This window comes from Microtus ochrogaster, chromosome 1 (genome assembly GCF_000317375.1).
Source record: "Microtus ochrogaster isolate Prairie Vole_2 chromosome 1, MicOch1.0, whole genome shotgun sequence".
Classification (NCBI taxonomy): domain Eukaryota; kingdom Metazoa; phylum Chordata; class Mammalia; order Rodentia; family Cricetidae; genus Microtus; species Microtus ochrogaster.
Genome location: NC_022009.1, coordinates 35,923,068 through 35,948,597, shown reverse-complemented (window position 1 = coordinate 35,948,597; position 25,530 = coordinate 35,923,068). Strand labels below are relative to the sequence as shown.

At 47.2% G+C, this 25,530-nt stretch overlaps 1 protein-coding gene across 1 annotated transcript in view; it reads right to left on the bottom strand.

Annotated features, from left to right (window-relative positions):
- Tdp1 (tyrosyl-DNA phosphodiesterase 1) overlaps positions 1 to 25,530 on the bottom strand; it is a 70,722-nt gene that overhangs the window by 5,236 nt on the left and 39,956 nt on the right. Inside the window, exons 13-14 of the mRNA XM_026778646.1 lie at positions 12,929 to 13,031; positions 3,249 to 3,357 (exon numbers count right to left, since the gene is read on the bottom strand). Coding sequence (XP_026634447.1) covers positions 3,249 to 3,357; positions 12,929 to 13,031 — 212 coding nt within the window. The remainder of the gene's footprint in view (positions 1 to 3,248; positions 3,358 to 12,928; positions 13,032 to 25,530) is intronic.

The following is a 25,530-nucleotide window of genomic DNA, read 5'->3' as shown; positions in this document are numbered from 1 at the left end:
TGTCAAGAGAATCAAGCCAGTCTCAGAAAGACAAATACACTTTCTTTCATTTGGCTCCTAGATTTTTATATACACATATCACACCCTTTATACCAGGGAGAAAAGAAGCAGTCTGGGGACACAAAAGGAACTAATGGGAGTTGGGGGGATTGGAAGGGGAAGGAATAGGAGAAGTTCAACAAAAATGTGCAATTGTATACAGATTAAAAAACCTACAGTGCTGGGTGTGTGGCTCAGTAGCAGAGAACCTGCCCCACACATGCTAGCCCTGGGTTCCAACCCTGCCTGGCATGGGAAGGCGGGAATAATTTTACAACCACCATTTCTATTATTAAAATGCATTTTTCTAAACACACTTTTCAAATGAGTAAGCTAAACGTGATGAGGGTGAGGACTCATCTGCCCTTTCAGCCAGAGTTCAAGTAGTGGTGCTTGCACACAGTAGGTCTGTTGTTTTGTAACTGTAGAGAACTGCCAACGGCCACCCAAAGCCAGGAACCCTGGAACTCGAGTGTTAAGTTTTGTCATTTTCTCTGATCATTTTCTTTGTTCCAAGATAATATCTGGCCAAGTTTTCACAGTGGGATGCTCCTACACTAAGTAAGCTCTTTGTGTGAACCTCTGATTTTTAAAAAAATGGCATCAGACATTGTGTGTGTTGCCATGGTTCAAAAAATCACTTTTAAACATGAAGTGCTTTTGAAATGGTCTTAACAACCCATTTTCCCTTGCCTCAGTGAAACACCTCTGTACGGGTCACGGCTATAGAACAGTGGCTGGATTTGAAAGGTAATATCTGAATTACCGGCATTATTCTACACACTGCTGAAGGAATGCAGGAGATAAAATAATACGGATAAAACACAATGTTCCAATTTCTTTTAAAGTATCTTTCAAAGAAAAAGCCTAAGAAACAAAAATCAACAAATTACTGTATAAAGCTGTCTACTCACTGGTCATGATAGACCTAACTTCCTGCAGTCTAGGATAATGCCTACCACGGGCAAACTTGTGAGTTGTTAGGAGTTGTTCCTAACAGAGGGGAAGGGACTGCAGGGCATTTTCTGGCTCATGTCTCTCCCATTCTTGTTTTCCTGCTCCTCTGGAGACAAGCACTACTGGATGGGGCTGGAACCCAGCCACGGCTGGGGAAGGCAAGGCTCAGAGTCAGACTCTAGCAGGCAAGACCCAAAGCCACCGTCCTAGGCCATTCTTCTCTAGAACTCAATGACTTAAGAGAAAAGAGAGTGGACATGAAGAAAAAAGAAAGAAAGGAAAGACAGAAATGTAGCATGAAAGCCGCTGTTCAGGAAGGACAGGGGTGGGGGTCACAGTAGTTCACTGTCCAGTGTGCACGGGACTAGACTAACCTTGTAATAAGGACGGTTACAATAAACCCAGCCAACGTCTATTGACTGTTGGCTGAACTAGGGACCGTGCTAAGCACTGGACAGACTTCATCTTGGTTAGTTTTCTCAATAGCCCCGCAGGAGACACTGGCATTCCCCATTTTGCCTTTAGACACAGATCTAAAAGTCAACTGCCCAAGGCCACCTAGTAAGCTGGGCAGTTGGCACATAAGTAAGTTATTCTGAATCATGCCCTCCCCTTTTAAGTTTTATTTCGGTGGAGGCTAAGGTGGTCACACTCTGTAAAATCCTGGTTAAAATCTATGTAACCTTGCTGTTAGGATGAATGTGGATGACAAACTCTGCACGCTCAACAGAAGAGTCATCCTTGTAACTGTAAACAGCTAGAGAGAGGCAATGCCACCTGCAGGCTGCAGGACAGCATGCTGGCAGCAGGACACAGGTCTTTGTCCGCATATGTCGACACAATCCTGAGAAAGGGGTCCACTAGATGGGGAGTTTCGGTTTACCAAGAAAGTCCCAAAGGGAGATAGAGGGCAGAGAATTTGCCAGACAGGCTGCCTGGACGCCATCGAGGAACTGAAGACTGAGGACTTCTGATGGAGTGTTGTCATTAAAACCTTCCCATCAGAAAGTATTCCCTGCTCAGACTTCGCACATCTGCACATCCCTGGCCGCTCTCGGAGACATCTGTTTCCCAGAGGATCTAAGCTATGACTGGATAGTAAGCACTTGCATTTGAAGTTAGAAACTGTACATCTCTACCACCCTGGACCCACCACAAAGACTAACATTCCTGGGGTGACAACAGCTGCTCAGCAGCCTATAATGGATGCTCAGCAGCCTGGGATGACGCCTTCCTGGAGGAAGATGTCTGACCCTGTAGGCCAGTGGTTCTCAACCTTTCTAATGCTGTGACCCTTTTAATTCCTCACGCTGTGGTGACCCCAACCATAAAATCATTTCACTGCTACTTCATAACTGTAATTTTGTCACTGTTATGAATCGTAATGTACATATCTGATACGCAGGGTATCGAGGGAGTCATGACCCACAGGTTGATAACTGCTGCTGTAGACAGTCCTATGGCTTTTCTACTGGGAAGTATACCTGGTCATAACCTCTAGGAAAGTTAAGAGTCCAGTGCGGCTGGTTTCAAAGTGTGGCCTAGTGACCTCTCTTGGGGGTGTGGCTGTGAATCAAATTTACTTCACAGTGACATAATACCATCATGCTATCCTCACTTTTAAGTTAGTGTGTAGAGCTACATACGCAGTGACATCACAACAGACCAAGTGACAGCAGCAGAGAGGGCTCAGCAGTCAGCTGTTAAGCTGCACACTAAAGATGCTTTTGAAAACATGAGATGATCTCACCCCCCTCCCTAAGTTTTTCCTTGGTTTTGGAACTGGCCATGAAACATAACACAAGGGCTTATTATTTTAAAACTAATAAATCAACACATATTTAAACACTTTCTAGTTTTGTGGTGTAGAGCAGGCTGGCCTTGAACTCACAGAGATCCGCCTGCCTCTGCCTTCTGAATGCTGGGATTAAAGGCGTGTGCCATGACCACCCATTTTCCAGTTTTGTTTCCTATAGTGAACACACGCACACACACACACACACACACACATACACGGAAGCTCACATAAAGCTCTTTAGGATTCTTGATAACTGAGTGCAAACGGGTTCTCAGAGTGAACAGCTTAAGAACCACATGGCCCGAGTGGCCCCAGAGAGGGAAGTAAGAATCCTCTCAGGTCTGAACTTCCAGAGGTTCCCAGGAGCCAGGCTCACATGGACACCAGGGGCACCTCCTGGCTTACTTTCTGCCAGTGTGGCACACTGGCCTGTGTCCCTTCATCTGTATCTCACCTTTACTCCCATAGAGCTCCGGGGGCAGGTCATAGGGCACAGGAAAGGAGGTCATTGGCTCACAGCTGCTGGAAAAGAATTTCTGCTTCACATTGAAGGTGTCCAGGCCCTGCAGGCACACAGAGCGAGGATATGACTGAATCTTTTTTTCTATATCAGCTAGAAGATCCTAAGAAGTAATTTCTCTTTATGATACCCACAAGGATATTAAGTGATTACAGAGCTATTTTCAACACTGGCTAGGCAAGAATGCTCTATAACCCTTTCCCCTAAATTATTTTCTCTGCATGTAAGAATGAAGTTAAAAACATGTGAGTTTAACAAGGCACACAGGAAACAAGAGAAACAGTAACGGATGTGGGCCAGTTTCTACCAAGTACCACATATAGATGGCAGGGGGTTTGCAGGACTCCCTGGATGAAAACATCCCAGAATACTTTCAATATTGTAAGCGGAGACTGCTTGTTCATTTCCTTGCCGCCCAGACCCAAATAATCACGCAGAAACTATATTAATTACAACACTGATTGGCCAATGGCTCAAGTGTCTTCTTAGCTAGCTCTTATATCTTAAATTAACACATTTCCACTAATCTATGTATCACCATGAGGCTGTGGCCTACTGGTAAGGTTCTGGCATTTTTCTCCTACATAGCATCTCTTTGACTCCACCTACTTTCTCTATCTCTGTTCTGATTTCTGCCTGGCTTTACTCTGCTAAGCTATTGGCCGAAACAGCTTTATTCATTAACCAATAAAAGCAACACATATGCAGAAGGACTTCCCACATCCCAGTACTGCTAATAGTAATAGACTGCCTGTTCTGGAGGAAGAAGTAGAAGCACAGGAATATAAAAGAAAGGGTTTATTCTATCTAATAGCGCACAGTTTATCATGAGGTGAGTCAGGGCAGGAAATCAGGTCAGGGACTTAGAGGCAGGAACTGAAGTAGAGGCCACGAGTAGGAGGCTGCTCACTGGCTTGTTTCCGTGGCTTCTTAGCCTGTTTCCTTATACACCCCAGGACCGCCTGCCTAGGGTTTGTAGCACCCACAGTGGGCTTGGCCCTACATCAGCAATCATTAGTTAGGGAAACGCCCCACAGACTTGCCTTTAGGCCAAACTGGTGGAGGGATTTTCTCAGTTGAGGTTCCCTCTTCCCAGATGACTCTAGCCTGTGTCAGGCTGACGACAACCAACCTGTGCAGCGTTTCAACCTTCAGTCCCCAGAACAAGTCCTGCGGCACAGTGGGCATTCAAGAAACACTGAGCTGCAGGCACGAGATTAGAGTGCTTGCCCTGCCTGCTTTATTGGCTTCTGCAGAACAGCAGCTGTGGTAACACACGGGAAAGTGTCTCGTGCGCATTAAGAACCGCAGAAGAGAGCTGGAGATGCAGCTCAGTGGGAGAGAACCTTCCTCACATGTCCGATGCCCTGGGTTTGATCGTCAGCACCGCCGGAACAGAAGCCATGAGGGCCTGTAGGCAGGTACGAGGTTATAGCAGTGGCAGAGATGCTGATAGTGAAAGGCAGTGTGCAACACAGACCTGGCAGAGATGCTGCACAGAAAAGGAAGAGTGACTCACTTCTGTGGCAGGCTAACGAGAGGCTTTGTAGAAAATACTGTTTGAGCTGGGTTTTGACAAACAACCATGGCAAGGAAGAATATCAGGGGAGACAGCAATACATTCAAGCATGGGTTGGAAGAGCTCAGAGATGGCACATTTCAGGTGCTGAGTGTGTGTGTGTGTGTGTGTGTGTGTGTAGGAACACTTCTCTACATGAGGGGAGATGTGGATATCTGTGCTTTGTCCCTGTTAAGCCAGGTAAGTTATGTTGTTATTAGTGACTCAGGCATGAGTCAGCCTGGAGGTGTTGGGGGAGATGGAGATGTCTTGTTGCTGGCAGCCCTCGTGTCCATCAGCTGGAGATGTCTGAACACTGAAGATACGGCTTGAGCTCTTGACTTCAAGCCCTGCTGCGAAGCAAAGTGCTCACCATCTATGCTCAACCTTGTCCCTTATTCTTGTTTGAGTTGACTGCCCATCGCTCACACCCAATAGTCCCTCGGGGGTCCAGCTGGAGTCTGACTTTCTCATCAGCAGACAGTAAGGAGCTGCTGAGGCTTTAAAGGAGATGCCTCATTAGTGAGGTAGCTGGAACGGCTTAGGTAATGGACTGGAGATTGCTCAGCCAGGAGATCATGGGTTCTCCTGACAGAAACAGGAGGTGGACTTGGTGATGGGAGACACAGTATCAGAACTCCATGAGAACGATGCAGGGCATAGGAATGAGCAAGTCTAACTGTGACAGCTGGTGTGCTCTGTGACAGTGATCAGCTTGCATAGCTGTCCACAGCCCATCTTTGGAATTTGTGGTCCTATGCTCTTTCCACTACCCAAAGACTCGATCTTATATTTGCCACCAAGAACCAGAAAAATGGAAACTCTTGAAGTGTGAGAGCGTTATCTCCTAGACTCACCATCATCTTTGTCAGCCACAAAGCCGTGGGAGAGTCTTTATGGCCTCGACCCAGTTTGGATGCCCTACGCGCTCCAAGCCTGGCTTGCCTCTTCCAAAGTCTGACCTCAGACATAAGAACGTTTGAACCATCCATGTCTGACAAGAACCAATATGCTTTTTGCTTGAATGCCATCTCGGATTCAAATTCTAGGGTATTAAGAAAAAAGTACCACTTTTCCCTTCAATCTGCATGTCAAATTATTTGAGGCTGTCTTCTAATTATCATTATTTATATATCACAGTGGTATTGCTTGGCATTTTACAAAACAGAGGAAGGCACCCTCCCAGGCGCAGATACTTACGACAGCTAAGACAATGCATCTGTGAAACACCAGGTGAGAGGGTGGACATGAATCACATATGACAAATTGCGGGCTCCCCCACCCCCTCAGCCGGGAGTGAAAGCACTAGTTACTGCTGGGATCATTTAGGCTCAGCGGCTTGTCTAAGTCAGAAAGAAGTCCGCTCAGCTCACAGTCGCAGATGGGGCTTACTGTGTTAGCGGCACGTGCTTGTAGAGCAACCTTGTGTGCAAAACTACGTGATACACTGTTTTGTTTGTTTCCTTAAGACAGGGTCTCACTGTGTAGTCCTGCCTGACAGAAGTTTTTATATAGACAAGGTTGGCCTTGAACGCACAGAGAGCCAAGGTACTGGGTTTTCCTGGGATAGCAGATGAGTTTGCCAGGAGCAAGTCTACTTTATCAGGTAGGCTAACTGGTTAAGGAAGGAAATCACAGAGAGGGAGTGGCCTTTCCTACCCCATCCCCCAGATGCTTGCAGCTAGGGCTTGGGGAAAGCTCACGGAGTGGGCATACCAACAGGGCTTCAGTAGCTAAAGGGCTGTCTGTGAAAGCAGCTTGGGGCGAAGAGGATCCATGCAACATCAGAGGGTTGGCATCAAGACGGTGATCTGGCTGAAAGCCCTGGAGAGTTCTTTTTTTGGTTATCGGGCATCTCTACAATGCGTCGTCCCAGTCTGTCTCCTTCCACATTCTTTCAGCGGGAGTGACTGGTATGGTAGGATTTAGGAGGATCTGAGAAATGCGACGTGGAACACGTGCCCAGTCGTGGCCTCCTGGGAAACTGTGGGGGCCCAAGCTCTGTGGACAGAGCCACGTGGGCAGGGCCAATGTGTGGAGAGACAAAGGGGAGGGCGCAAGCACAGTGCTTGTAAATTTATCTTCCAGCTCAACAACCACAGTCTTGGTGGCATCTACCAGACTGACAGTGAGTTTGTCTGAGAAGGGATCATTTGCTTGTGCCATGTTCGAGAACAGCAGCAGCAACAACAATAATTTAACCAAATCAGAGAAGGGAGAAAGCAGCCTTGATGATCAAAGTTACGATTTTCTGATTTGATTCTTCTTCTTCTTTTTTCCCAATTCTTACTACAGAAAAGTGGGAACCTATTGCCTCAGAAGCAAATGAACCTGGGGCTCAGAAGAGGCTAGGATGGTTTTCTGTTCAGCCAAGGGCAAAACATGCTATCTTCATCTAGAACAGTGGTTCTCAACCTTCTTAATGTTGTGACCCTTTAATATAATTCCTCATGTTGGGGTGACCCCCAACCATAAAATCATTTCATTGCTACGTCATAACTATAATTTTGCTACAGCTATGAATTGTAATGTAAATATTTGATATGTGACCTCTGTGAAAGGGTAATTTGACATCCCCCAAAGGGATTATGACCCTCAAGTTGAGAACACATGTTCTAAATCAATTCTAAAGGTACCAGTGGGGCTGGAGAGATGGTTCAGTGGTTAGGAGCACTGACTGCTCTTCCAGAGGACCTGGGTTCAATTCCCAGCACCCACATTGCTATGGGACAATGGCTTGTACCCTGTCACTTGTATTTTAAATAAACGCTGATTGGCCAGTAACCAGGCAGGAAGTGGAGGCAGGGCAACAAGAATTCTGGGAAGAGGGAAGTTTCAGTCTGCAGTCGTCACCCAGACACAGAGGATGCAAGATGTGACTGCCTCGCTGAAAAATGTACCACGCCACGTGGCTAACACACACAAGAATTATGGGCCAATATAAGCTGTAAGAGTTAATAAGAAGCCTGAGCTAATAGACCAATCAGTTTATAATTAATGTAGACCTCTGTGTGATTTCTTTGGGACTGAATGACTGCAGGACTGGGTAGGACAGAAACCTCTGTCAACACCACATGGCAGCTCACGACTGTAACTCTAGTTCCAGGGCATCTGGCTCCCTCACACAGGTGTACATGCAGGCAAAATACCAATGCACATAAAATAAAAATAAATAAATTTAAAGCTGCCGATGGTATTTTTACTGCACATAAGGCATGCTAGCCCTCCACCCACTATAGTTTTGGGGTCCTAGGAGTGCTAAGTCGTATGGTCAGTTACTAATTACTGGATGGCAGGTCTTGTCATAGCTGTGGGAAAGTGGAGAACCCCTAGCAACAACCTCTGCTTGTTGGACACCATATACTCCTGCTTGTAATGCTGGTCTCAAGTCAGCAAGCAGGCTACAGGGACTGCAATGGCTCACTGGGGAAGGACAAAAGTAGCACCTCTGGGTGCTGATGACTCAGAAACCTGGGGGCATGGATACGGAGCTTTGCCCAGGAGCACAAAGGACACTGTTGGGGAGGGCAGATCTGGCTGGCGTCCAGTCAGCAGGCTCACTATAGGACTCTGGATGAGATAAATCTCCAGCAATCATAGGATGAACTGCATTGAGGTGTGTCTCACTAGCACCAAATCAGGGACACTAAGATGTAGCTTCTGACCTCATTTCACAACAAGCTGTGGTCTTGTTGGTGAACATCGTAAAGTTAGTATCAACACAAACATCCTTAGGACATTTATTAAATGAATACACAGAGATTGATACTGTATTGTCCTTTGTAGTGATAATTGTTATTGTTGAAGTTGCACACACATATACTTAGGGAAGTGTGTGCATGCATGCAAACTTCAACGAGATGCTCCAAGTGAGCTCATCCACAGTTCGAACTGCTTACCAAGTTTGTGGTGACCGAAGTATACACAGTGTCCCTACACTAAGCTTAGTCTCCACAGACGCTGTGGTGTATGCTTCTGTTCTAGCTGCTCAGAGAAGAGCACAAACTCCAGAAGCCCAAGGTATCAGCATCAACTAATGACCACCTTCCCAGAGTCTCCACATGCCCACAGAGGAGCAGCTCTCAGTCTAGCAAGGGAGAGTGGGATATGCAGGGAGCCCAGGCTCCAGGAAGCAGTGGGATGCAGAGAAAAGAGCATCTACAGGGGGCAGCTGCAAAAGCTAGTGTTGGAGACATGAAGCTGCCTTCTGATATGGATTAAGCTTGGCTAGAGGGAAGAGCCTAGTAAGATTCATGGGTTCTGCATGGTAGAAACAGGTGCCAGGAGGGGCTAGAGAGAGAGCTCAGAAGTTAAGGGCACTTGCTGCTCTTCCAGAGGACCCCAGTTTGATTTCTAGCAACCGCACGAAGGCTTACAACTGTCTGCAATTCCAGTTCCAGGGGAACTGGCACCCTCTTCTGGCCTCCATGGGCACCAGGCAAACACTCATACACATAAAATAACCAAATAACTAAATGAATAGAAGTGCCAGAAGGAGAGGGAAGTGTGGTTTGGCAGCTGCTAAGGAGGCAGCGCCAGCAGGCTGGTGGTCGGTGGAGACCGTCTGGCGGCAGGATGGGGCGAAGCCTGCAGACGGGCTCCAGGAGGGCAGCCTGAAGGAAGCCTCAGGGAAGGAAGCAGACTGATGTAAACTGCTGGTGTGCTGTGGCCACAGTGGCTGCAGGGATGACCAGAGGTGACATTATAAGCAGCACTGAGTAGTTAGGAACGACAGGAGCCAGTGATTAAAAGCTATGGGGAGAAAGGGTTGCCATGGGCATTTCTCATGCTTCAAAGCAGGCAAGTGGGGCGACCAGTAACAGTAAGTCATTAGCAATCAGACCGTCTGGCTAGTGTCCTTTAAATGATTAAGCTGATTTTGATGACATTTGCAAATGCCACATATCCTCAAGTACCTTCTGAATAATATAAGTGATAATTCATAATTTAAAAATTAAGCTTTCTAAGATTCAAAGGCTTAGACAATTGGCTTGTGACACAGATTGTCTTTCCATTGTCCAGGTGGGACACAGTCCCTCCCAGCAAGTCCTGCCCTGCAATCCTAGATCAGGATTCCAGTCCCCTAGCTCCCATGCTCACCTCGCAGCCCCAGCACACAGAAAACAGTAGTTTTCCTTGACTATAATATATTTTTCTGTAAGCTTCTGCCTGAAACTGGGCTGAGCACTTGCTTCTCAAGGACCACACGGAGGAAACGCCTCACAGCTTTCCCAGGTCCCCAGCAGAGCCCACGCTCCCGCCCGCCAGGACTCCTATCTGGAAACATTCCGGAGCATGCTTCTTATCCCATGCTGTGGAGTTGGTGTCTGTGTATCTCGATGCACCCTTGAGGTTCCTGAGAAATAGGGCCACAGCCGCTCTCACTTTCCCCAGGGCCCACCATAGGGGAGGCCTCGGGCGCTTGTGGACCTGAGCTGGCGTTGATGAGGTCACTCCTGGGGCATGGAATGTTCAGCTCCGAGCCTGCAATGGGCTTCGAGGAGGGAACTGAGCACTTCTGTGGCATACCTCTCTTTCAAAGATGGGCGAATTTCCTGAGTCTGTGTGCTTGCTGGCTTCCCTCAGTCAACACCACAGGCAGCACTTCTGCTGCCTTTTCAGAATCTTCCCTTTACAGCAGGCCACACAGGACCCGGGTACAGGCTCTTCGTCTATTAAGAAGCCAAACACCACATTCCATAGACTGACGAGGCCTGGGGCAGCTAACTGTCGGGTGAGGCGCTCTGGAAATCCATTTCTGGCTTTAAATTCACAGTACCCTTCTCTGGAGACAGGCCCATGACTGGAGGATGCACCAAAAGAGCCCAGATGAGAAAGGCAGACAGAAGCCTGAGAAGCAGAAAGTCTCGCAGAGTGGTCTTCACTGAGTGGGAGTCCACTGGCGGCAGCAGCAGAGAGAAGGGCCCCTCCCTTCAGACAAGCCTGAATTATAAGCCACTCCTTTTATTCCATGGTTTTCTTCGGCATCTTTTTTGATTCCTCCCTTTTGTAGGATTAACCTTATTTCTATAAAACGCAACACTATAAAGAACACTATAGCCCGAATTTCTGCTTACTCAGCTACATGCTACCCTCATGGTCTGGCCCTCAGCTCACACTTGGGACGTGTATCTTACTGACCATGTACAGGGCATCTGACTGACCTTGAGCTCCCTGGGAATGAAGGTCAAAATGCTTCTGTGTATTTCTGGCAATGCTGACCTTTAACATGTGCCCAGCCTTTTATGATTCACTGAAGTGTACATGAAACTAACTGGATGAGATGATGCTGGGACAGGGATGTTCTTACCTAGATGGAAGTCAGTCCCCATCACCACAGCAAATATCTGAGCACTGAAATCAAGTACCAAGAACTTTCCATTGCCCAGACACGTGACAGAAGTTGCAGGCAGAAGACAGCAACCTCAGGGCTAGACCCTACGATAGCCGTGGGACCTCAGGGATATCATCTCTTTGTCCTTTCTGAGGCTCTGATGCTGGAATCCAGCTGTTCCAGGGGGTGTTTACTCAGGAGGAAAGAGTAGCCAAAACCTTACGACAGCAGTTTAGGATGGCAGTAGCTTAGAGTGGCCAGATAGTTACACCCTTGAAGCCCCTGGTATGGAGAAAGACTAGAAAAGACTGGTAAGCGTAGGAGAGAGGGGGCAAGAGCTGCTCTCCGGGGGTAAGGGGTGGGGGAGAAAGAGAGGGTCCTGCTGGACGTGCTAAGAAAGAGGTGCTTTGTAGCACGCTGTGAGACTGTGCATCCATTACAGCTCATGTGCTGACTGATGTCTATGGCCAAGCTCATGGTGCCCCCTTAGTTAAACCTAGTCTCACCAGAGCAGTTCACAAGGGACCTATCCTAAAACTACAACAAGCAGTAAGAAAGGAAGTGGAGAGTGGAATTAGCCACTTCCCTGTGCAGACAACCCTGACCATATGCCACGATCAAGAGTGTGTCCACTGTGTGTGTGTGTGTGCGTGTGTGTGTGTGCGCGTGTGCGTGTGTACGCGTATGTGTGTAGGTAGGTCCTGGGGCCTTAGGAAATGAGTCTCTGAAAGTATGAATCTACTGCGTAGTGAAACATACGGCTCAGGCCACCTGGTCCCCACAGGCACAGCAGAGACTTCATCTGGCATTTGGCTATAGAAGCTGTTAGCCACTTCAAAGCTGCTGAGGAGCTGATGTACTGGACATCTTGAGAGACTGCTTCCAACATGGAGCATTTCTGGGTGCTCCCTGCCATGTGTCCTCAGCTAAACCCAGACCTCTTTCCTCCCCAGCTCTGCTACTGCCAATTCCTTTCCAGGTGTGACTTCCAACCTCTCCCCATACTCTAAACCCTCATCATTCTCCCCACCCCACTGTCCCTTCACCCCCCACCCCCATAGTCCATGCTTGGCTGGGCTACTCCTTTGGTAACTAACTTATCCTTTCTGTGGGCCCGTATTTCATGTAAGATAATTTACAGGCAGGCTCACTGGCCACTAGGCAGCTGTAATCCTGCCAAACAAGCAAGACAGCCACCTAACAAAGTCCAGGATGTGTTGCTCCTCCTCCTTTGTTAAAATGTAGATCACCGGGGGAGAGGTGTTTTCCAAAGCTGGTGAATTAAGTTGCAGGTGCTTCCCTAGCCCTGCATCCACCTTGGTTTACCTGGGGGTTAAAAGGTGTTTTGGAGAATAAACGCGGGTAGTTCTTCAGGATGGAGGAAGCCTGAGATGCCCTTCCGTCATGATTGTGTGAACTGTGTCTCGTTATTTTCTCGCGCCTCCGTACTGGTCAAGATGGGAAAAGATAGTTCCTATGTTGGACCCTACAGGCTCCGACACTTCTCTATCATGTTTATAGTAGTTATTTGAACGTGGTTATTAACCTCGCCTTTCAACCTCTAGCCATGTAGGTAACCCATGCTAAAAGCATGGGTTTTGGATTAGAACCCTGACCCTGCGACCAGACAATGCTGGGCTCACAGTGTGACCAGAGAGAGAGAACACACAGAAGACCCATTCATAACATGCGTGACCAAGGAGGAGGTGACGTGTGACTCACAAATGCCGCCGGAAGGAAGAGGACGCCGAGCTCATAGGAACGGATCATCAGCTGGGTGCCATTCTTCTCCAGTGCTCCCCAGGCGGCTTTGGACAAATTCGCGCTGTGGAGACAAGGACAGAGAAGGGGCTGTCTCAGAGTGGCGTCTCCGTGCGGGTCAGCTGTACACAGCTGCGAGAGCATGGGTCAAAAAATTTATAGCCGCAATCATGTGGATTCAGTTTTGAGCAAAACTGTGATATTGAAAGGGAAATTTAAGCCCCACTGTGCTGCAATTCTCAGGATTTGTCTAATTGCTAATTCGCCCTCATTTGAACACCCCAAGGGCAGTTATTAAAATGATTATCTTCCTTAGAAGTATTTTTTCCATGTCCAAACTCCCTTTCTTTTTATAACCCTGGTATTGCTGTATCTTCTAGTTGTGTTGTACATAAAAGCAGCACTTAAGAAAAACCTGTGGGGCTGAAGACATGACTTCGTGGCTAGGTGTGTGAGTCAGTGAGGATCTGCAGGAGGACAAGAGTTCAGTTCCCAGCACCCATGTAGGTCTCAAGTGCCTGTAACCCCAGGATCCAGTGCCCTCTGCTGGCCTCCAAGATCACTGCACCCATGTGCACAAACCCATACACAGACACATAACTAAGAATAATGAATCATAAAAACCAAAAACCTTTGAAACGTTAATAGTATCACATACAAGTAGCTACTTTCTGTCTTTTTGAGGGAGGGACAACGAAAACTAATTGCTACTTTCGCTTTGAAGAAAGCAGCTCTGGGGCCACCAGCCTGGTGTTTACAGCCGGAAGATGGCTCATTTAGAATCGTGTTTAATATAGGCAAAGAGCTGTGGGTACGGCTTTTCAAAAAAAATTCCAGCACAGCAGGAAGAAGGAGACCTGGAATAGACACAAAGGAGGTGCCAAGATCACTTTGGTTCTCATTTATACACGGATGGCAAAAAGCTGAAATCACAGAAGTGGAGAGGAGCACAGCAGTGTGTGAGTGTGTGTGTCTGTCTGTCATAGGCGGCGGGGCTTAGGAAGAGCAGAGGAAGGCCACACAACTGGTGTCAAAGTGGGTCCTAGTGTGCTACACTCAGTGACCAGAGCTGGAAATAGCTCCTTATACATTTATTTAGTTAGGAAGGCAGGCAGGCAGGCTTTCTTGTGGCTCACAGTTTGAGGGTTCAGTCTGCTATGGCTTGGCAGTGACAATGGGTATAGCCATGGCTACAGGACCAGATGGCAGCTGGATACTGTGTCAAGAGTTCAGAGGCAGAGAGGGATGAATGCTGAACCATGGGAGAGTGTGGACCACATTCAAGGTGAGTCTTCCATGTTCAGCGAAACCTTCTGGAAACATCTTTACAGACATGCCCAGAGACTTGCCTTCCAAATAGTTCTAAGTCTTGACAATCCAAATTGTACGATGTAATGTGTGTGTGTGTGTGTAATCTGAGGCTAGCAGGACACAGGTGCTATGAAGAGGGGACGAGCTGGGGAGAAGGGATGGAGGAGAGAGGGTAAAACAGAAGGAAGAAGAAATGACACTAAATGTATTTGAAAAAGCTGGAGGGAAACCATTTCTTTTATAAGATATGTAATCTCACACAAAAGGATGCTCCCTAGAGCCATAGACTATTATCAAACAAAAACTCCAGTGCCAGGAAGGGGATATTTCCATTTATGTTGTTGGTCAGAAGGGTCCATGATAATCCCCCCAAAATATAGTCTATTGCTACTGTCTTTGGTTACCTCCCAGAAATTAAAACTCTATCACTGAAGACTACACACTTAAGTCGGAGGAGGAAGACTCAATCTGGTTCTGGTCTGGAAGCCTCCTCCTTGAGGACCGGTGCTTACAGTGTCAGAAGGTGCTATGCAAGCTCCAAGTGAAAAGCTGTCAATCAATGGCCCTGCCCAGCTGTAGACCCTGAGAGCTCTGCACAAGCTTTAAACAGGGCTAAATGATATGAATTGAAGAAACATGAAGACAGAGAAGGGAATTATTTTTATTTTGAATTACCAATGTACATTGCATACAGTATTCCCATAGATGTATGCAACTTTAGGAAAATTGCTGTTAATAAGAGTAAACCTACTGCATAGTCTTAAAAAAAAATCTACTAGGTTTGCCCAAATTCTACTTCTCTTTAAAGACGACTATTAGGAGCTGGGTGTGATGGTGCATGTGTGCAGTCACAGAATCCGAGGCGGAGGTGGGAAGATCAGGAGTCCAAGGCCAGCCTGGGCTACATAAGACCCTGCCTCAAAGAACATTTACAGACCTACTTGCCTTCCCAAGCAGATGGACCACACTGGGGAGAGGGAGCCTTTCTATGATGTACAAGGTCACAGAGAAACATGATGGAGGTAGAAGGAGAGGTACCACTTTAGGGGAAGAGGTTTTTGAAAGACAGCTAAGATTTATGTTTCTCACCTGTCAGTGTGATTACTGGCATCTTCCATGTGCTAAGGCAAATGTCTAATGGTGAAATCAACCAGCAGGCTGAGGTGGAAGCTGTCTTCTCAAAGGTCTCCACTTTCTGGGTAACCCCTTGAATGTCAGCAACACGATACCCAAGCCAAATGTGCCCTGGGAAAGACTTCTCATTCCTCCCGCATTAACTGCGTTCCCTCACAGTCTGTGAGTTGAGGGCTCAGCCATAGCAGAGACCATGATAAACAGAGACCATGGGGACGCTCTTGCAGATGGCTCCCTCCTACCCTGCTTTAGAATTCCAAGTCTCTGCAGCCTTCAGAATCCTACCTCGAACACCGGGAGACTTGAAAGACACACGTAGGTTGTCTGGGTGACAAATCAACATTTCTTGAAATGTCATCTTTAATAATTTCTTACATTATGAGTAATGCTTTGAATCACTGGCACCCAGGGCAGCCAGGAAGACTGGGAATGTATTTCCAAACTCTCATGCTGTCTGCTCTAGGTGTGGGTGGCATAGAAGCCACCAGTGTCTTCTACAGGGCAAAGTGATACCCTGAGGTTCATGCAAAGTTCTTGTGTTCCTGGAACCCCGAAGGTGTCCCAGCTGTTCTTTTCCATTCAGACCCAGTGTCCACTGCCTTCATCAGTCCCGCTTTCTCCTGCCTCCCTCTGGACCGAGCAGCCCTCTCCTGTCTGCAAGCTGCAATTCCTTGCTTTTGCTATACCTGAAGTGCTGCTTGAGTATTAAAAAGGGAAGGGTTACTTCATTCTTTGAGGGATGGAATTCTATAGGGTAGGATTTAGATGAAATTGGGGACATTCAGGGTGGTGGGATACAGGATATATTAAGTTTAACTGTCTACCAGAAACTGCCCAAACTACAAATGAAATAATAGTTAAAAAAAAAAGCAGTTTTTGAGGGACAGAGGTGTATCACTTAAAGCTCAATTAGGGCTACAGAGTTGGAAGATTGTGTCTAACAGAGATATATGTGCATTTTCCCCCCAGGAATCTGACATTTGCAATTGTGGCAGCTGGTAAACATAGCTTTGTGAGACTGTTCATCTTTGTCCTGACACTGGAGCTGGGAGTCTGCACAGAGCAGGTGAAAGGCAGACAAAGCGAGAGCCATGAGCTACAACCATGAGCATGAATAGCCATGAACAAAGAAACTCAGGTCAGATTTTGTGGCCTCCAGCCTCGGTGAGTGTCTTAAGAAGGCAGACCATATATCCCAGAACTAAATAAACACATGTAGTTAAGCCCAGGGTCATAGGAGCTTTGGAGGACATAAGCAGGTTGCATATTTGATGGTGCTTCATGCCAACACAGTGAGCCAGTACACAGTGACACGGTAACAGACCGTGTGTTATGAAAATGACACTTGTCTCTCATTCACCTTCTAAACACTCCAAAGAATTTCTCCTGGGTTTATCCTAATCAGAAACATACAGGGTCAGGAATTCTGAAAAACAGCGTTCTGACAAGCGAGGATGACTCTATTTACCAAGTGTTAATGGCTTTGTTTGCAATACTCCATTGAAATCCTGGCTCCCAATTTGAGAGTCTCAGGAACTGATACATGTATAGCCCTCACGAGACAACAGTGACTCTCTAAGAGACCCCAGGAACTGCCCTGTCCTCTTCCCACCAAGTATGTGGAGCAGTTTGCTATCTGAAACCTCATCGTTAAGCATTACTTGACATTCCAGTCTCTGGAACTGGAATTGGAGAAATACATTCTGTTGTTTAGAAGCCACACATGGTACTTACACAGTGGCCTGAGCTGAACAACACCCCAAGTCAACATTGTTAAGGTGACCAAGGGCAGCATCTACAAATAGCATGGCTAGTGACAATTATTCTATCACATCTTCTCAGGTGTGGCTGCTCACTATAGGCTTGATCTCCGTCCACAATATGAAAAATTTGCATCAACTCTTTCAGAATAAATTTATACCATCTACCATAAGAATTCTAATGGATTCTCAGGAGTCTATATGTAAGGTATATATGGAATACACAATGTCAAGAGCCTGAAGAGCAAAGGAAGGCAGACGTTGAGAAAAGGACCCCATTGCCAGAGCAGATTGTTTATCCCTACTTCCCTACTAACAAACAGTGACTCCCTAAGCACTTCCTATTCTCCTTTGCTTTAGGCTCTTGTTTCTAGAGGGGACATGTGTGGGGCGGGGTGGTCTTTCAGAACAAAATACTTTCCCAGATCAGATTCTCCAAGCCGCCCTCTGCATGTCTACCTGCGGGCTGCCCTGTCACCCCAAAGAGAAAAATTTCTAGTTTCCCCTGGGTGCCTCCTATCAAGAGCGCTTATTTGAAAGCCCGTGGTATTCAAGAGAATACTCAAGAGAAGGGAGACCATGAAGATGGCCTCATGGTCACACCTTGCTCCATGGGTCTTTCAGGATCTAAACACTGGTGATGGAGGTAGCAGTCACGGCCAGCGCTGGCTGGAGCATTATTTGAGCTGCTGACCTGGTCCATTGCTGAGTTTTTGTTAAAGGTGATGTGTCCTCCAGGACGACTGCTATTACAGGGACACATGTTGGCTGATGAAACGTTTCTATGCTTCCTAACCACTCAACAGTCTAGGCAGCAGCAGTTGCGCAGAGAGAAGACACGGTTTACAGACCGAAGCTGGGGCCACCGCACCTCTGGAGTGTCAGATGTAGGGGATTGATATCGGTACAGACAAATGTCACAGTGTTAACAGTGAATGTTGAGGATCATACCGAGCAGCTGCAGTGAGGAGAGAGACAGACCACAGCCACTGCTGCCATCCCGTTCCCGAATGCCCCCAGGATCATGCCTTCTGCAAACACACACGGGTACGCGGTGCCTTTCCTCTGCATTTGCTCTAGGCTTCTCTGTACTGCCCTTGGGCTCTGTTTCTTTCTATGGACTGCAATCACATGTCACAAAAGAGGAAAAACAGTCCTACTGCAAAAGAAAAGGAAATCTCATGCTGTAAATGATTCACGTTGTATTTCGGTACACATAAGAAACTAGAATTCTGAGATTGTCAGATCCCTCTAAAGCATCTTTCCCTACACAGATTATCACTCAAACTATACAATAGCACCCTTTCCCTGGGCCACTGAGAACACTGGGTATCTATCTAGGACAATTCTGCATTCTAATAGACACAATACATCTTTAACTATGATTGCTCTGATTAGAAGTGGTGTTCGGCATTCCTAATCATATCTATGCTTAATTCTCTGAAATTGTGTTTTAAAATTATGCCTTTCTTCTTTTGACTACTTTAATTTGAAGTTTCTTTTACAATGAAGCCATTTCCTGGGCTGATGATGTTATTTCGGAGGCAATGGAAACTTCTGGAGGTGAGGTCTCGCTGGAAGAAGTCGGCCATTAGGGGCAGGTCCTTGTTTCCTCTGTCTCTTTCTCTGCCTGGTCCTCCCCGACCCCCATGGTAGGAAGCCACATGTTCTGCCCCACCATGGTCCTGGAGCCATGGAGTGGACCACCTGTTATGGTGAACCAAAACACGATCCCGCCTGTGAGCTGCTTTTCTCAGATGCCTGTCACAGCGACAGAAGGTCCGGCTAATGCATGTAGTGCGCTTTTGTTTATTACTGCTCTAACATGGCATAAGGTCTATGCCTTCAAATAACGTATTTACTATCTTGCTCCTGGTGGTGAGGAGTTCAAAACAGTCATGCTGGACTACAATCTAGGTAGTGGTAGGGTCTTAAACCGCACCCACCCCCGGAGGTTCTATAAAAGAATTCTGACATTTCCCTTAGTGTTTAGGAGGTCTGTCTGTCTGTCTGTTTCCCCCCCCCCCCTTTTTTTTTAAAGACAGGGTTTTACTATGTAGTACTGGATAGCCTAGAACTCACAGAGATCCTCCTGCCTCTACCTTCTAAGTATTAGGATTAAGGCCTATACCAGCATGCCTGGCCTCCCCCAGTATTTAAAGGCTAGTTGCCTCTCTGTTCCTCCATCTTTAAGGCCAGTTCCTTTCTGTCCAGGCTCATTTGTCCAGGCCCAAATATCTCAGACACTAAGGACTTATCAGCTTCATGGACTGATATTTTCCTACAGTAGCCTATAACATTTCAATAACATGTTCAGATCCTAGAACAGAGCTCCAAATGGCTGTACCTGCCTCAGGCTTTTCATCCCATATTGATTTCCTACGGTTCTCAGAAAGCATCCTTTCAACCAAAGCCTCAAACAAATACCACAGCCTGGCATCTAAGACACCCAAGAAAGGATGGGTCTATGCTCTTCAGTCTTATTCCCTGTCCGCCTTCCACGACTGCTTCTGACTATATGACGCTCTCACCCCCACAGATCCGCAAGCATCCTTCCTTTGTCCAGGATATCTTCCACTCTGTCCACTCCTTAGAAGCCAGACCGCTCCTCCCCCATAAGCCCTTTGTCTTTCAGATGCTGCTGGCTGCTACTCCAGGCCCCAGTCTTTTCCTAACACTGAGTCCTGAAGATGTCAGGCAGGCGAGAAACATCTGCTTTATTCAAGAACGGCAGTTGGTTAATATGGCTCAGGAGATGCGACTGGTTAGGACTTGTGGCCAGAAAACAAACACTGCAGTTATAGCATGATGACATTTGAAGTCAAAAGGTGCAGGGAGAGACTGCTGGGAGGGATGCACAGAACACAGAGGAAGACAGGACTGGCACACTCAGAACCCGGGTCATGTGTGTCCTGACCACACTAGTGCTATCTATCCTGTCCAGCTTAACTAACAGCAAATACAGTGACATCTGTCTCTTAACACACAAGTGTGTAAAGTCCCTAGCACATGAATAGTGCTTCATAGACACTTGCTCTTACAAACATCACTGCTTTGCACATGATTCACTAACTACAGATGCTACAGAAGGCAGATCTTCTCGGGCTTCCTAGTCAGACAGTTTTGGTACAGCTAGGTCTAAACATCATTTACCAGACTGCATCACCAATGTCACAACCACAGCATGAGTTCCCACGGTAGAAACACAACCAAGTTCTAAGGCAGGACATACATGTAAGTCCCCCGCTGTTACTACAGAAGGTGAGAAGGTGCCAGAAACATAATAGCACAGTGAAGACGCGATCAAATTTGCACATGCTGAACAATCTTATGAGATTAGCTGCTAATGAGGAGCTGCGGGGCAGCCGCGCTTTGAAAGTACTATTGCCTATCTGTTGGAGAACAAGGAAATTCCAGCAGGAAAGGAAGAATGAAGACCACTGTTTCCAGACAGTCTGAGCAGAGTCCTGCAGGAACACTGCACTCAGTCTGGGCCTTTGCAAGTCTATATTCTCACAAATTGCCAAGCAGATTCTCATCAATCTACCTGATCCCCGGTCACAGGCAAACCATGATCCCCTAGCAAAGTCTCCCATATACATAGTGAAGTCCAAGTGGAGGCTCTGGCATGCCACAGCACATCCTTGTCCTTAAGTGGACTCACCTGTCCTTGATCCCACAGATGCAATTTTAAGGATTTCAGACACCATCATATCAGCATCAAGGATTTGAAATGAAAAGAATTATGGTCAAAATTCCTCCTAGCCAAGGATATAGCTCAGTGAGAGAACGCTTGCCTTGCAAGTGTGGACCCTAGATTTAACTCAGTTAACCAACCAAGCTAAAAACGAAAGATCAAATTAATAAAATAAAACCAAAAACAAAACCCACAATTGGGGCTGAAGAGATGGCTCAGTGGGTCAAGGCACTTGCCAAGGAGCCTGACAAGCCGAGTTTGACCCCGGTTCAACACGTTAGAAGGAGAGAACTGACTCCCCTGGATCATCCTTTGGCCGCACATGTGCGCACATAAGTAAGTGTAATAAAGACAACGTAACTGACCTCTCCAAAGTATCATGGCCTCCTTTTAAAAACCGCTTTTCAAATTCCAGTCAGAGCTGGTATTATGGCATCACATCCAAGACTTTTAATGGGCACTGTTTCATGACCAACGTGCTAACCAAATGTTTCCTAGTATTTTGTCTTCTGCTGAAGTGGCCCTTTGTTTTGGTGGACCTCTTGTGGTGGAAAAGCCACAGATATGAGAAGCTGTAACGAGCTATGCGGATTCAACACCATCTGCTCACTGGTGAAGATGGTGGATGGATGACATGGCCTAGGCAGAGGAGACTGGGAACGGAAAGCAGACCCAGAGGGAAGCCTGGGAACCCTTTCACCCTCTGCAGAAGACGAAATGCTAGCAGGACGGGTCCTAAGAAATGAAATGTTTTAACCATACTTTTCAAGTTTCTTTCTTTCTAGGAGAATTCTTTGCTCGAAGGAAACATTTCAACAAACGAAAGACTAGCATATCCAGGAAGTGCTTGGGCTCCCCTCCTCCTGTCCACTGTCACAGCAGTGGCCTTGGGAAGGAGTTTTCTGAACTTACAGGACTCCAAGGAAGAGTGAGCAGAAGAGATGGAGCCCAACCCTTGGTTGGACAGAGGGAAACAGGCGAGAAAACAGGAGGGATTCTTTCTCTTGGCGGCTGATGGTAGGTGTTTATTTAGCCAGGAAAGACCAACAGAACCAATGTACGGTCAGCACTAGGCTAATTTACCTTACGGGCCTCATGTCCTTTGATGGCCCTGAGTTTATGAAGCCTGCCACCTTTGTCTCATTTCCTTGGTCCCACAGTGGCACAGCCTGCTGGGACCCTTTCTTATACCTTTGGAGCTTTACAATGAATAGCACCAAGAATTATTGTTCTACAGGGAATACTAGGTTACCACTGATACCCACTGAGACAGCTTGAGGAACAGGAGCTTGTTACCAGCTCACAGAGCCTGACATCTGTAACTGCCACGGAGCTGTGCCCACCTTAAGGGCAATGTGTTTCTTCCTGATCTCAGCCTGTTACCATTCTGACCATTCCATCCTAGTCTGGCTGAATGACTTCCTCTTTTCCCGCTCTCCATGGCCACATATGGTCCTGTGCTTACCAGGCTGTATCAGTGTCTCACGAGAACTTCCTGCCGCCATGTTTTATTCTCCTTAGTCTATCCACAGACAGACTCCAGACAGATGTAGAGGAAACAAAGACAGACCCAAGATCCAGTTTGACCGTTTATCAGATGAGGAGCTTAAACCTTGCACCTTTTTCTATAGCCACAGAGAGCTATGACATCACCTGGGCCACTTAGATCTCAGAGAACTGACAGTGTTGTTATTGATCATGAATGGTAGGCAGTTTCAATAGACCGGAACACCCGGCATTCTCGGTGATACTAACAGAGCACTGGGATCGCCTGGCTCCCTCGCCCCAAAGCCTTCAGTGACTCATAACCGGAAAGTCTAAAAATCTCTCACCAGACCCCAAAGCTGACCACAGCGTCCTAGCTGCTATCCCTCGGCATAGATACAGTCTATGCCAGCTCACGGTTCTCTCCCCTCCTCACACGGCCCAGGACCCTTGGGTTCATGACTCCCTCCACCTAAAGCGTTCCGAGGTCTGTTACTAGTCACATTCAGGTCACTAATTTACAGAGAAACCTGCTGCCCTTCAGGTTTTGGGAGTGTTGTCTCTGTTCTGTGCCAGGCTTTGCTGGGGTATGAGGCCAAGAACTTCAGAGTTCTCTTGAAACACTTCAGCACGCTCACTCAATGCCCATTTTCCAGTCACATCCTGGAAGCTGACAGAATTTCCTGGGCATCCAAGTTCCTTGGCTTCTACCCATCCAGTCTGTTCAGACCAAAGTCAGCCACCCCATGCAAAAGCGAATGCCACCTACGGCCTGAGTCATCCGGCTGGCTCTCCTGTCCAACACTGCGTCCTGTCCTGTGACTGTCCTGTCTCTTATTCACCTCCTCTGCCGTTTGCGAGCACACTTTCCGAGCCTCCTCCGGCTGGCACGCTGGGGGTGTGCGCCTTGGGATGGGATATTGATGGCTGATCTGTGACTACTGATGATCAGATCAGGCTGGAGGGGGTTTCAGGGTGTGTGCTTATGCTGCAGCAGTTAGGGGCCTCCATGGGGTACTGACTGACAGCAGCAGGGAGGACGCTTAGGGGAGAGGGCGACCAGTCCCACAGGGAAAAGCTGCATGCATCTGCAGGAAGTGGTATCTTTTGTTGAAAAGAAAGGATTTGGTAAGTAATACAATTTGGCAAGAGTGCCCCAAACATCGGTGTGCTGAGGATTTGGGAGGTAGGTGTCACATGGGATCTTCAGGTCACTGGATGCAGGCCCTTGGGGGAGATTCTCTTCTTCCTTGCTTTGCTTCCTGGACATGACAGAAGTGGTTTGGCTGCTCTAAGCACTCACTATTCTCCTGTGCTATTTTACCACAGGCCCAAAGACTTCACTGCACTGCCGTCTGGCTCACTTAGCAAAGGCCATTAGCTACAGCCATGGTGGAAACATTTGGGGGGTGGGGGTGGTACTGGAGACAGAACCTAAGGCCACACACACATACGGCACAGAACTATATCCCCAGCCTTCTTCTCAGTTTTCATTTTGGGATAGGGTTTCACTAAGTTGCCCAGATTATCCTTGAACCTGTGATCTTCCTGCTTTAGCCTCCTGAGTAGCTGGGATGAGAGGCCTGTATCTAGCTGGGCCAGAAATGAAAATCAAACTAGGCGAGAAGCCAGGAAACACTGGACAGTGGGCCTGGAGAGAGGTCAGTGGGGTCTGGTCCAGGAGCAGTGCCTACCAGCCGGGAGGAAAACTGGGCCCCTGTGGCTCACCAAGCAAGGGGCTGTGGGAGCCTATGGGCTGTGCTCGCCCCAGTGGCTCCGTCAGCAGTGCCAGTCTCAAAGCAGAGGTCAAAGGGATGGCACTGACTAGATCCCAAGTCCCTGGGTGCAGGGGCCACACCCACACTATTAAATCCATAACCAAAGCTTACGTACAAACTAATTACAATGCACTATCAGGAGCTGAATGTCAGGGCTCCTCACCAAACACACTGGATCATTTGGCACACAACATTTCAGTTCTCTGTGCTTTCTTACACAGCCCTAGAATAAGGATAAGACTAGTACCCAGCTCCCAGAGGAGGGGTGCTTATCCAGCACATAGTAAACACTACACAAGGTACGGCTAATCCATGTATGGTTCTCCTCTGGAGGCCAGTCCATGGACGGGGACTACATACAGCATCTCTTCTCAAGCCACAGGCACACCTCATGACTGTGAGAGCCAGCACACAAAGGGCTTCCCACCAGGGACAATGTTTCTGGAGGCTGGTTCACATGGGCATGAACAAAGAAATGCTGTCTTTGCTCGGCTTGTACCAAAATGCAAAAAAGCGAAGGTGGTCAGTGGCCTCAGATCATCTCTAAAGTACAAAAGAAATCATTTACAGACTGTAGGGTAGGACAGATAGCATTATTTGTAACAAAGTGTAAAAGGCGTACCAGAGAATCCTGGTTATCTCGGGGGCGCCAGGCAACCAGGTCTACTAAATAACATCTCCAAGTATTCTTTTGTGTGATCCGATTTGATTTCCTCCAAAAATTACAGACAAAGGAAGGGGAAAACCCCTGCTGTTCACACTCAGAGGAGCAGACAGCAGGGAGGCAGAATTACAGAGTGATACAGCAATGCAGAGGAGGGAAATGTCTTTTATATTCCTCCAAAAAGCCAACAGCGATTTTGTAGTCAAGCACTTGTCTCTCTTTCTCTGAGTGGCAGCACCAGCATTTCTGCTCATCTCTATCAGTGCCTGTCCGTTGCTAGGCAACCATAACAGTGCTCCAGCTAGTGTTAGTAACCATCTTATTTCTTGCCTCCCACAATGCATAGCTTCTATAATTGTTCTCAACGGGTTTGCCAGCTACATCTAGGCCCAATCTTCTTAGTCAAAGTTCCGTCGTAAAGCTCGGTTTCTTGCTTACTTGATGCTGCAGTAAAAATCTGACAATTGTATTTGTAGTCATGTACTGGAAATTTCCGTATCAACAGGATGCTCATCAAACAAGGGATAATTTCATGGTAGAATCAAAACAGATGGAAAGAAAAACCTTATTAAAACCATAAAGAACTTGCCATAGAAGCAAACAACCAGACACAGGAGAAAATAGGCAACCTCGTGTCAAACTAGTTGAACTGCCAGCTGTAAGTTCTTGAAACACAGGATTCTGGTTAGAAGTACCTGTCTTTTGTTTCTTTTTTTTTTTTTTTTTTTTTTTTT